Genomic DNA, 13434 nt, shown 5'->3' with positions numbered 1-13434 from the left:
TGAAGATACCTGGAGAGTTGCCCCTATGCTCTGGATATTCCTCGAAGACAGTCATTGCTCAGAGATCAGCCTCCAAGTGTGGGCTTAACAGCACCATCAAGCTCTTCAGTCAGGATTGAACCGCGTCCTCAGTAGAACCCCAACCTCCAAGAACACCAGATTGAGAAATCACAGGCAAGGCCGGACCACACATGAAGCGGACTGAGGCAGCCTCCTTGGGCACTGGAATCCCGCAAAGGCACCCCACCTGCTGCTACTGAACACTCGCAAGATCTCGCCACGGCCCCAGTGTCTCCTCACTTCTCCTGTGGCAAAGAAGTGCTCCACCAGAAAAGCAACGAAAAGCGGCTGTGGCTTCCGGATTCCAGGGAGATCTCACAGACCTCTTGGGATCTCTCACTGGAACCTGGTAGTCACAGATGTGCGATCTCAGAAGGCACAGGAGTGGCAGTGGCAAAGCCTCCCCATTTCATGTAATAGTAACAATAATTTGTTATTTATACCCTGTCCATCTGACTAGGTTTCCCTAGCCATTCTGGGAGGCTTCCAGCACACATAAAAACATAGTAAACCAACAAACTTTAAAAGCTTCCCTATACAGAACTGCTTTCAAATGTCTTCTAAAAAACATATTGTTGTTTATCTCCTCAACATCTGGTGGGAGGGTGTTCCACAGAGCAGGCGCCACTATTGAGAAGGCCCCCGCCTGGTTCCCTGTAACCTCACTTCTCGAAGTGAGGGAATTGCCAGAAGGGCCTTGGCGCTGGAGACGCTCCTTCAGGTATACTGGGCTGAGGTTGTTTAGGGCTTTAAAGTTCAGCACCCACACTTTGTGCTCTGAAGTGTATTGGGAGCCAATGTGAGTCTGTCAGGACTGGTGTTATATGGTCTTGGCGGCTGCTCCCAGTCACCAGTCTAGCTGCCGCATTCTGGATTAGTTGTAGTTTCTCAGTCACCCTCAAAGCTAGCCCCATGTAGAGGGCATTGCAGTAGTCTAAGTGGGAATTAACCAGAGCATGCACCACTCTTGCGAGACAGGGCACAGGCAGAGAGGATCTCACATAGAGCTAGCAGACAGCCACCCTGGACACAGAATTGATCTGCACCTCCATGGACAGCTGTGAGTCCAAAATGACACCCAGGCTGCGCACCTCATATCTGAGGGGCAGAGTTATCCCATTCAGGACCAGGGAGTCCCCCACAACTACCCACCCTGTCCCCCCAAAACAATACTTCTGTCTTGTCAGGATTCAGCGTTAGCCACTGTTCATCCTCCAACCCTCTCACACAGGACTTTCACTGCTTCTGATTTGAAGGAGAGGTAGAGCTGGGTATCATCGGCATACTGATGAACACCCAGCCCAAACCCCCTGATGATCTCTCCCAGCAGCTTCAAATAGATATTGAAAAGCATCGGGGAGAGGACGGAACCCTGAGGCAGCCCACAAGTGAGCACCCAGGGATCCGAACATTCATCCCTCAACACTACTTTCTGAACATGGCCCAGGAGGAAAGAGAGGAACCACTGTATGACAGTGCCCCCAGCTCCCAGCCCCTATAGACGGTCCAGAAGGATGTCATGGTCGATGGTGTCAAAGGCTGCTGAGAGATCCAGCAGAACTAGGAAACAGCTCTCACCTTTGTTCCTAGGCTGCCGGAGATCATCGACCAGTGTGACCAAGGCAGTTTCAGTCCTATGATGAGGCCTGAATCCCAACTGGAAGGGATCCAAATGGTCCGCATCTTCCAGGCGTGCCTGGAGTTGTTCAGCAACCACCTGCTCAATCACCTTGCCCAAGAATGGAAGATTTGAGCCTGGGCGATAGTTGGCCATGATGGCTGGGCTCAAAAGATAGCTTTTTAAGAAGAGGTTTAATAACTGCTTCTTTAAGTGGGTATGGGAAGATTCCCACACAGAGAGAAGCATTCACCACCCCGCACAGCTCATCGCCCACCCCTTCCCAGCTCTCTTTATGAGCCAGGATGGGCAATGATCAAGGAAATAGGTGGTCAGTTTCACTTGTCTCCACATCCTCAGATGTAACAGACTGGAATTGTTCCCATGCGACATGATTAGGCAGAGCTCTGGCACTCTCCCACCCCAACCCTGCCCCATTGTGGGGTCTACCTCCCTCCAAATCTGATTTTTACCTGCAAAAAACTTTGTGAAGTCATCATAGGAGACCTTGCAGTCCGTGCTGGACTCAAGCTGGTAAAGCTGGATCTGTAAAACTCCAGACCACCTGGAAAAGTCTCCTGGAACTATTTTCTGCAGGTGCAATAGAGGCGGTGAAGATGGTCCTCTTTGCCATCATTATCAAAACTTGGTAGGCTCAACGTTGAGCTGTAACCTGTGTTCAGTCTGATTCAGAGTGGGTTTTCTGCCACTGGCACTCTAGCCACTGTTTGATTGCCCTCAGCCCAGGGGAGAACCAAGGGGTCATCCAGGCTCCATGCAATCGGAGTGGGCACTTCGGAACCAGACAAGTCAACAACCCTAGTTAACACCGCATTCCAACGAGCCACCAGTAAATCAGCTGAAAGGCCATCAACATGGGATAAAACATCCCCTACCACTCTCTGGAAACTATCTAGATCCATTAAGTGACTGTGACGGACCATTCTAATCAGTCCCACTTCCCTATGCAGGGGATGGAGAAGTCTAGTTGCAACAGGAAGTGATCCGGCATAGCACTTCTTTTGTTTCACTTTTAGTGTCAGATCACCCACATCCATAGAGGTGAACACCAGACATGTCCGCCACTATGAGTTGGACCAAACTTATTCAGGTACAGCCCCATGAAGGCCATGCTTTCCACAAAGTCCCAAGCAGCGCCGTGTAAGGTCATGTTGGCATGGATGTTAAACTCACCCAGGACCAAGATGGGTGGCTCCAGGAAAACATCCGACGTGACCTGAAGCAGTGTGAGCAGGGAATCCTTGGTGCAGCAGGGAGGTTGGTACACCAATAGCAATCCTGTACTGCCCCTATTGCCCAACTTTAGAGAAGTGAGTCTTCCTAATAAGGACGCCCAATGAAAACAAAGGACTTCCTAAAAATCACTGCAACCCCCCCCTCCCCACCCACAGGACCTGGGTTGCTGTGCATAAGGGAAGCCTGGTTGACAAGCACCAGCAAGAACAGGTTCATATGCCTCATCCAACCAAGTCTCTGTTACACATTCCAGTTCAAGTTCTCCATTCATGATCAAGTCATGGACGGCAGTTGTCTTCTGGATCACTGACCTGGCATTACACAGCAGCACCTGAAGGTCATGTGGGACACCCTTGTTGATACCTGTAACCTTCTGGTCAGGACCAGACCCGGAGGCAGGGATAGTCTCCAAACGACGAGTAAACCTGCCCCCTCGGTAATGACATGGTCTGGTCCTAGCGTAACTCCTCCTCCTGCCCACGATCACGGAAATCGGGTGTCCCAATAAATCCCCCCTCCCCCCGTAGAACCTGCCCAAGCCATCCCATTGGCTAGGACTCACTCCCTGAACCTATCCCCTTAAAAACATATTTCCTTATAAAAACCACAAAACAAACCTATTACTAGAAAATAATAAGAGAAACAATGCCACTTGCGGAAATGATTCCCATAGATTACGCACTGAATAATGCAGCCTCATTTGGAGACACAGAGTGCTTCCCCATGATGGCTGGGAGGGGCATTCCTTCTCCCATCCCGCCATTTTCCTAAGCCTAAAGTCAGATGAAACATTTGCAAGCATTTTGGCCTGAACCAGTAAATACAAGGAGACACCTTACCTCTTAACTCTTACCGCTTTTTAACACTAGGGCTCTCCCAGTTTGTTTTGGGCCCCACTCATCAAGCAGGCCACACGCTGGATCTGATCTTTGGGGCTGGCATAGATGTGATCATGCTCCCCCCTTGGAAGTGCCATGGTCTGATCACTACGCTCTGAAAGCCAAGATTGACTTCCCGCTCCTCCCCTGCTCGGGTGGCGAGCCTATTTGGGCTCGCCCGCGAAAACTGATGGGTCCTGATAGATTCCGACAAGCCTTGCAGGACCCTGCTCCTCTTGGCGACTCGTTAGATGACCTTGTAGAGGACTGGAACAACTGGCTCTTGGCAGCCATTGATGAGATCGCGCCTAAGAGCCCTCTGTGACCCCGTCGAAACCGGGCCCCTTGGTTTACTGAGGAGCTCCGGAAAATGAAGCGGGATCTTGATGGCTAGAGCGAGTATGGTGACGGACTCGTGACGGAGCCTCAAGAACATCTTATAGGACGCTTATGAAAGCCTATGAGATGGCTATAAAAGCTGCTAAAAAGTCCTACTTCTCAGCTTCCATTGCATCCGCTAGCTCTCGCCCGGCACAACTTTTTAGAATAATTAGGTCAATAACGTCCTCAGGAGGACAACCAAATTTAAGGACAAATTCGACCCACAGCTGTGAGACATTCACAAGCTTTTTTGCAGAGAAAGTCCTGTTGCTCCGCCGTGACCTCCCTGCCAATTTAGAGACAGTGACTGAACTGGAGGCCCCTCGACTGACTTCAGGTCCAGTGTTGGACCATTTTGATCGGATACTCCCTGCTGATGTGGATATTCCTCCAAGTTGGTAGGCCCACCACCTGCCTCCTTGATCCGTGCCCGTCTTGGCTGATTAGGGAGTGTCCAGATGTTGCGCGGACCCCCCTGGTTGAAATCATCAACTTGTCTCTTGACACGGGGACATTCCCAGGGGAACTGAAGGAAGCAGTAGTGTGTCCACTCTTAAAGAAAACTTCACTAGATCCCTTAGACCTATCCAATTACCGCCCAGTTTCAAATCTTCCATATCTGGGTAAGGTAATTGAGAGAGCGGTTGCTGAACAGCTTGGTAGGTTTCTGGAGGAAACATTGGCTTTAGATCCATTTCAGTCCGATTTCCGTCCTGGTTTTGGGACCGAAACGGCTCTGGTTGCCCTAACAGATGATCTCCATAGACAACTGGATCAAGGCGGGTCAGGACTGCTGATCCTTTTAGATTTGTCGGCAGCCTTTGACATGGTCAATCATGATCTTCTGGACCACTGCCTCGCAGACGTGGGGATACAGGGCATAGCCTGTAACTGGCTGTGCTCTTTTATCTCTGGTCGGGGACAGAGGGTGGCACTAGGGAGGGAAATGTCGTCGCGCCACTCCTTGGTGTGTGGAGTGCCGCAGGGTGCAATCCTCTCCCCGATGCTTTTTAACATCTTAATGCGCCCCCTTGCCCAGATTATCTGGAGCTTTGGGCTGGGCTGTCACCAGTATGCTGATGACACTCAGCTCTATCTGCTGATGGATGGCCACACCGACTCGGCCCCGAACACACTGACCAGATGCTTGGAAGCTGTGGCTGGATGGTTTCATGGGAGCCGATTGAAACTAAATCCTTTGAAGACAGAGGTCCTATGGCTGGGTCGGGATGGCATGGGGATGAGGGACCAACTCCCTTCTCTTGCGGGGGCCCAATTAGTGCCATTGCCTTCCGTTAAGAGTTTGAGTGTAATCCTTGACACCTCCCTTTCCATGGAGGCGCAAGGTTACAGCAACAGCCAAGGCGACATTTTTCCACCTTCGCCTCAACAAGCCGTTAGTCCCTTACCTTTCCCGCCCCGACCTGGCCACAGTGATCCATGCGACGGTCATCTCCATGCTTGACTACTGTAATTCGCTCTATGCGGGGCTGCCCTTGAAGCTGTCCCATAAATTCCAGCGGGTGCAGAATGCTGCAGCGAGGCTCCTCACGGGGTCTCTGCCATGGGAGCATATTCACCCACTGCTTTTCAAGCTGCACTGGCTCCCGGTGGAGTACAGGGTCAGATTTAAGGTGCTGCTTTTGACCTTTAAAGCCCTTCACGGCCTAGGACTCTCGTACCCATGGTACCGCCTCTCCCAGTATGCCCCACAGAGAGCCTCAAGGTCCATAAATTGCAACACCCTAGTGGTCCCGGGCCCTAAGGAAGTTAGATTGGCTTCAACCAGAGCCAGGGCCTTTTCAACTCTGGCTCTGGCCTGGTAGAACGCTCTGCCTCATGAGACCAGGGCCCTGCATGATCTGATTTCTTTCCACAGGGCCTGTAAGACACAGTTGTTCCACCTGGCCTTTGGCTTGGAGCCAATTTGATTCCCTCCCTCCTTTTCTTTTTTATTTTCCTTCTCCTCCTGTGATGAGGCTACATTTTAATATTTCAATATTTTAATGTTGTATTTTAATTTTGTTTTTAAGTTGTAATCATTCATCTTGTTTTTATTATTGTTTGTAAGCCGCCCTGAGCCCGGCCTTGGCTGGGGAGGGCGGGGTATAAATAAAAAATTATTATAATATTATTATTATTAATGTTCCAACTAGTAGTCCTGCCGCCTAATATGCAAGTTCTACTCCCCAAGTTGCTCAACAGCTATAGATCATATATGTTACCACCCATACCCTAATCTGAACATTGAAAACTGATGGAATCATATAATAGTAGAGTTGGAAGGGACCCCAAGAGCCAAATGGTCCAACCCTGCAATGCAGGAATTTCAGCTAAGAATCCATGACAGCATTAGGATATTTCCGTTCCACCTTAAAAGGGAGCAGGATGTTTGTGTCACAGCCTGCGTATTTCCTGTTCACAGGATGTTTATGTTTGCTATTGCTTTCGTTTCTCTGTCTGAGACACTGTCGCAGGCAGTCATGTCTTTCTTTGTTCTGATCAACGCTGAATAAAGCTTGTAAATAATGCTCTCCTGCGTGCAACTTTTGGCTGTGCATTATCTGCTGATACAGCGTGCATGAGCTCTAGAAGAAACTCATGTCGCTAATTGCTGATACTGCGTGATTACGGGAGATCGATGGATCGTCCGGCACACGGCTTGGGGCCATGATGGACTTTATCTCCCTGGCAGTATCCCAACAGACAGATGGCCATCTAACCTCTGATTAAAAACCTCCGAGGAAGGAGAGTCTACAACCTCCCAAAGGAGACCATTCCACTGTTGAGCAGCTCGCCCCGTCAGAAAGTTCTTCCTGATGTTGAGTCAGAATCTTTCTTCTAACTTGAAGCCACTGGTTCAGGCCCTACCCTGCAGAGAGGGGGGGGGGGAAATAAGCTGGCTACATCTTCCGTGTGGCAGCCCTTTAGGTATGTAGAGAAGGGTATCGTATCTCCTCTCAGCCTCCTCTTTTCCAATCTAAAAATACCCAGTTTCTTCAACCATTCCTCATAAGGCTTCTAGACCTTTGATCATCTTGGTCACCCTTCTCTGAACATTTCCAGATTATCAATCATGTTTCTTAAACTGGGGTGCCCAGAACAGTATTCCAGGTATGGTCTGAACAAGGCAGAATAGATGACTATTAATTTCCTGTATCTGGACACTAGACTTCTCTTGATGCAGCCGAGAATAGCATTAGCTAGTTTTGCTGCTGCAGCACACTGTTGAATTATGCTAAGCTTGTGGACCACCAAGACCCCTAGATCCTTTTCACATGTCTTACTGGCAAGCCAAGTATTTCCTGTCTTATATTTGTAAAGTTGGTTATTCCTGCCTAAGTGCAGAACCTGACAGTTGCCCGTATCAAAACTCATTTTGTTAGTTTGGACCCAGTTCTCCAATCTGTTAAGGTCATCTTGAATCCCAATTGTGCCTTCTGCAGCATTAGCTCCCCCCTCCAGGGTTGGTGTCATCTGCCAATTCGATGAGCATCCCCATAATTCCATCATCCATAAAGACGTTGAACAACAACGACCCAGGACAGAACCCTGTGGCACCCCACTTGTCACTTTTTTCCAGGATGATAAGGAACCATTAACGGGCACTCTTTGGGTTCAGTCCTTCAACCAGCTACCAACCCACCTAAAGGTAAAGTAAAAAAAGGTAAAGAACCCATGGACAGTTAAGTCCACTCAAAGGCGACTATGGGGTTATGGCGCTCATCTCGCTTTCAGGCCGAGGGAGCTGGCATTTGTCCAGTTAGTTTTCCGGGTCATGTGGCCAGCAGGACTAAACTGCTTCTGGTGTGACAGAATCTAGAGCGCCCGGAAACACCGTTTACCTTCCTGCCACAGCAGTACCAATTTATGTACTTGCACTGGCATGCTTTCAAACTGCTCGTCCAACCCACATTTTACCAGTTTCTCTGCAAGTCTATCACAGGGGACTTGGTCAAAAGCCTTACCTTCTCCCTGCAACTGTTGGCTACTGTGTACCCTAATCCTTCGTGAGTTCTCCTTTCTTCCATTTCGTATACATGCCCTTCTTAAATCTGAGCTCACCTGTAAGCTGCTCATGCAGCCACACAAGTTTCTTTAGATGCCTCCTACTTTTCTTTCTTGTTGGAATTGTCTGTCTTTCTACCTTCAATATTTCACCTTTCAGAAATTCCCATCCATCTTGGACTCCCTTCTCTTTAAGTATTGCTGACCCTGGGATCTCACTCAGTAACTCCCTAAGCTTTTTAAAATTGGTCTTCTTAAAATCTGACTATACTCTGCTTTCCCTTCCTTCTAGATCATGAAACCCAGGAGGACATGATCACATCCTCCCAAGTTTCCCAGTATTTCAACTTGGTCAATCAGTTGCGTCGTGTTAAGGACCAGAATCAAAAGAGCAGGCAGCTGCCTCATACTTTGAGGAGCCGTGTGGACGTTTTGTTGCTTATTCACCCAAGGCTCACAGATGGACCTACCAATGATAGTGACTTACTTGGAGCCTAACACACATTGTAACAGAGCTCAGTCTCCTGCCTATCCAGTGTTGGAAACAGATATGGAAGCTAGGAGCTCAATGGCACCTTAGACCTAGGCTATGGGCACAACAGAATGTCTAGGCACACTTTTTTAAATAACAAAAATACCGTATTTTTTGCACCGTAACACTCACTTTTTTCCTCCTAGAAACTAAGGGGAAATGTCTGTGCGTGTTATGGAGCAAATGCCTACGGATGGCGGGGGGTATCTGCTGCAGTCGTGAGCAGAGGATCCATGGTTCCCCTTCCTTCCCCCCTCCGTGGCTCGCTTTGAAACAGCAAAGCGGGAGAAGAGCCGCTGAGTGGGGAGGAGAGAGGGACAGAGAGCCTGCTTCTTTAAAGGAGCAAAGCGGGAGAGGAGAGGAGCGTAAGCGGCTCCTTTCCGGTTGGTTCCTTTAAAGCAAGCAGGCTCTCTGTCCCTCTCTCCTCCCCACTCAGCTCGCTACATAGCAGAAAAGTTTTTCAGCTCGCTAAGCCGGGGATGAGTGGGGAGGAGGGAGAAAAGCAGAGCCTGCTTGCTTTAAAGGAGCAAAGTGGGAGAGGAGAGGAGCCTTCTCCCCTTATACCCCTCTTCATTATTAGCAGCATCCTTCTCCACCCACCCCACGTGTGCTCCTTGTCCCTTGAGTGCTTTTCCTTTCCTCCCCACTTAAAACGTGGTTACAAAGCATGGATCCACATGAATCCTCAGGATTTTTGCATTGGGCTACTCCAAACTCACTGTCAGATCACATGTCTGTGGCCACAGCATGAACCACAAAAATCATACATCCACTGTTTCGTTTAGAATATTTTTTTCCTTGTTTTCCTCCTCTAAAAACTACGTGTGTGTTATGGTCGGGTGCGTGTTATAGAGCGAAAAATACGGTAGAATAATACGGTAGAATATTATGTCAGTTTATCACAGTCTAGTCCTTCTCCTGCTCACCTCCCTAATGTTACGAGGGTCTCTTCTCCAGTCTTCATGTGGGGAGGCAGAAAAAGGTCCTCCTTTCCTTCCACTCTGCAGTTTTAATCTGAAATCTTAGGCGAAGTATTGAACCCAGAGCTGAGAAACTGATCGCGCTAATGAAATTCCCTGTCGCAAAATGCGCCTAGAACAATGGGAGCTTCGAACACTGTGCTATCCCATATCAAAACTACCACCAAAGCCTACCTGCATCCTAAATGGCTCACCATACCCCACCCACAAATTCATTATAAGCCCTCAATATTATGCCCATGTACTTCATCAGGACTCTTCCTTTATTGGGCCATTTCTCCGATGTCGCTCCACCAGGTGCCAAAAATCCTGCTGGCCAGGTTGACTCATTTTTCTATTTTGCATTCTCATTTTGTTTTTGTTATGTTGTGAGCTGCCCTTGATCTTTGAAGGAAGGGTGGCATACAAATTTAATAAATAAATTTCTATACATCTTTTTCTGTCTTCTCATTCACATTCCCTTTGATTTTATTCATTTGTTCTGCTTCCCTAAATATGGAGACCACCAATAATTAAATATAGATATTTAAAATGTCTCTGTGTGTGTGTGTGTGTGTGTGTGTGTGTGTGTGTTCGTTTGTTTGCTTCCTTGCTTGCTTAAAAGTATTGCAATCTGCTTTTAGTTATTTTGGTAAGAAAGTGACGAATACGTTTAATAAAAAGAACAAATAAATCAAGAGAGGACAAACACATCCACAAACTCCCCTTTTCATAGTTGCTCATTGGTGGCAGGCAATCAAGGATATCCAGGCCAACTTGAAGCCTCCCCGAATGAGATACCTTTCATAACTGGATCCACCATCTTACCTGACTGCACCCAATTGACTGTCGGTCTGGGCGGCTGCACAAATATCTCCTCACACATCTCCTGGCTGCACCAGTAACGTCTCTTCAGTCAGCTCTGTCCCATCCTTTGGTACCTCCCCCTAAACTGGCAGTGGCAATGGCCAAATTTGCGTAACCCCTTCAACCCCACAACAGGAGCCCCGTGGTGAAACCCACCTCCAAGCCAGCCGGCCCCACCACTGTGAAGGTAAGTGCCAGATTCTCACCTGTAGATATCTCCGCTGGAAGATTCTGCTTCGGAGGTCTTGCATCTTCCTTCTGAAGCCATGGCACGGTGAACAAGCTCGAGGTGAACAAGTCCCCTTCACTACCTGAAGCCTCCGATCTTTCCACGCAGGCTGCAATATCAAGCAAAGGTGGTTTAGTAGCCATTCTACTAGATTTGGAAGGTTTCTTACTCGCTACCCACTCCGTGGCCTCCAGCGGACCTCATGTCTGGGCCTCCATCCTGTTTGGAAGAAGAATCCTGAGGCTGTTTGGTGGGCTGCTTTTGAGCTTGGTTTCCTTGCCTCCTGCTCCCTTCTCCAGATGCCATCGCAATCCCTCTACTATGCACGTAACTGCAGGAGGGGACATACACAGATCCTAATCCGACCCACAAACAAACTGGATAATTACACATTAACCTGAGGCCTTTTGCATGAAGAGCAAGTGGCCTCTTACCTTTTAATTTTATGTCAGGGGTTTGTACGCAGGTGCCTAGCTGTTCCAAGAATTCCTACATTACAGCCCTGGCCCTAAACCTGGGTAGCTAATTTCTGGCTTCAAGTCCCAACAGCCCTGGCCAGCAAGGCTAAGAAGCGAGGATGATGGGAGTTGCAATTGAGCATCACCAGGGGAGGCCAGCTTAGCCAGCCAGCCACCCTCCCTGCCCAAATATCTTAGGTCACCAATAGTCAAGAAATCTGCTCCTTTCCTTTCAGAAAAGAACCCTTGTATTCCCAAAATCTGTGCCACCTGAATTCAAGTTCCTTTAGCAGTTGCATACAGATCTCCACAGCAGCCTGCTGGATTCGCTGCGCCTTTTTGTTCATGATAAACCACATTAATACCATTTAAAAACTCCTGTCCAACCCCAATACTTTCTAAATTTTGTATCATAAAACTCCAAGACACGTTGTCAAAAGCCTTCTCCGCATCAATAAACATCAACATTGCTTTACAATTTTTCTTGTTTCTAACTTTTCCAAAATATCAACTATATACCTAATATTATCTTTCATATAGTTTTTGACATTAGATCTATCTTGATCTTGTTTTGGAATCAGGGTTATATAAGCTTCCTTCCAGGTTTCGGGTGCGTTGTCCCCTCCTATTACCTTATTGTAAACTTCTACCAATGACTGAATAAGCCAATCTTTCATAGTCTTATAGTATTTTGCTGACAATCCATCTGGTCCTGAGGCTTTGCCAAGTTGCATTGAATTTATAGCACTTTCGACCTCCTGCCGTGTAATTAAACCATTTAGTAGGATCCTTTTACCTTCAGGAATCTTCTGCAAGCCATTAGTTTTAATAAACTGCTCAATTTTGACCTTGTCTTCTTTACCATTTTTATACATTTGTTTGTAATACTTCTGGAAACATTTTCTTATCTCCACAGGGGTCTCCACAGACTTTCCTTCTGATACAGTATTTGTAACAGTACTTTGTTTCTGTCATTTTTTTCACTGCCAAGCTAAGAGTTTCCCACATTTATATGCAAATTCAAAATTCCTTTGTCTCATCGGTCTTAATTTCCATTCTATTTCTTGGTTTATAATCTGTGAATACTGGATCTGTAAGGCTTTAATTTTCTTTTGTATCTGCAAATTCGTTGGATTACTTCTAAGGTTCTTCTCTTTCTTTTAATTGGTCCAAAATTTTATCTTTCTTTTCATTTTGTATCTTTCTCTTAATTGAATTTTGTTGAATGAGGAATCCTCTCGTTACTGCTTTACTTGTGCGTCTCAAATGACACTTTTTTCCATTCCAAAAGTCATAGTCATCTCAAAATAGTCATTTAGAGTCTTTTGGGCCTTATTGATTATTTGCCCATTCCTCAACAAATCATCATTCATCCTCCATCTGAAAGATCCCTGAAAAAACAATTTCACTTCCATAAATACTGCATAGTGATCTGAACAGGTTTTGGGGCAAATGTCCATTTTTGTTACTCTGGGAACCAAGTCTCTGGATATCTATAAATAGTTGATTCTCAAAAATGATCAATTTGCATCTGAATAGAATGTGAAGTCTTTTAATTTGGATTTCTAATTCTTCGTATGTCTGACAAATCAAATTTATCTGTTATGTCAAGAAATGTCTTCGGTAGTCTGCCAGCATTCAGTATTTTTTGTCTCTGAGTCCTGCCCATTAGAGTTGATGCAACTCCATTCAGATTCTCATTAGAATTAATATATAATCCAAGTAGTCCAGAAGCTTTGTTTCCACATTCTTAAAAAATTCCGCTTTGCCATCATGAGGTGCATAGATTCCCAATAGATGTTTTTTGCCTTGTGCTGCAATTTCTATTGCTATGTATCTTCCCTCCTCATGTTTTAAAATCAATGTTGGATTCCATTTTTCTTTAACATAAAACACCACTCCTCTTTTTTTAACTTTATCTGAGGAAATGAATTCTGGACCAAGTTTCTTATTCAAAAGAATTTTTCTATGTTGTCTTTTGATGTGTGTTTCACGTAAACAAATTACATCCAAATTCTGCTTTGACAAAACATGATAAATCTGACTCCTTTTTTGTGGAGAGTTTAAACCATTTACATTCCAAGATTAAATTCTCAAAGCCATCTTAATCAGTTAGAGTGCTGCTGCCCCTGCCCCTGCCAGCTGTGGGCTTTCCTACCCAAGTTCAACTGAATGCTTTTGCAGAAA

General features: G+C 46.7%; 1 protein-coding gene across 7 annotated transcripts in view; it reads right to left on the bottom strand.

Moving 5' to 3' along the window:
* The window catches only part of LOC308594147 (uncharacterized protein), a 45208-nt gene that overhangs the window by 11467 nt on the left and 20307 nt on the right, over positions 1–13434 (bottom strand). For all 7 annotated transcript variants that reach the window (XM_081206908.1, XM_081206905.1, XM_081206910.1 and 4 more), the window contains one exon: positions 10767–10898. In XM_081206908.1, the coding sequence (XP_081063034.1) occupies positions 10767–10898 (132 nt within the window). The remainder of the gene's footprint in view (positions 1–10766; positions 10899–13434) is intronic.

The sequence above is a fragment of the Podarcis bocagei genome (genome assembly GCF_964188305.1).
Source record: "Podarcis bocagei genome assembly, chromosome: 9".
In the NCBI taxonomy this organism is placed as follows: Eukaryota; Metazoa; Chordata; class Lepidosauria; order Squamata; family Lacertidae; genus Podarcis; species Podarcis bocagei.
Note: the sequence above shows the minus strand (reverse complement) of the source record. Positions and strands in the feature narration are given on the sequence as shown.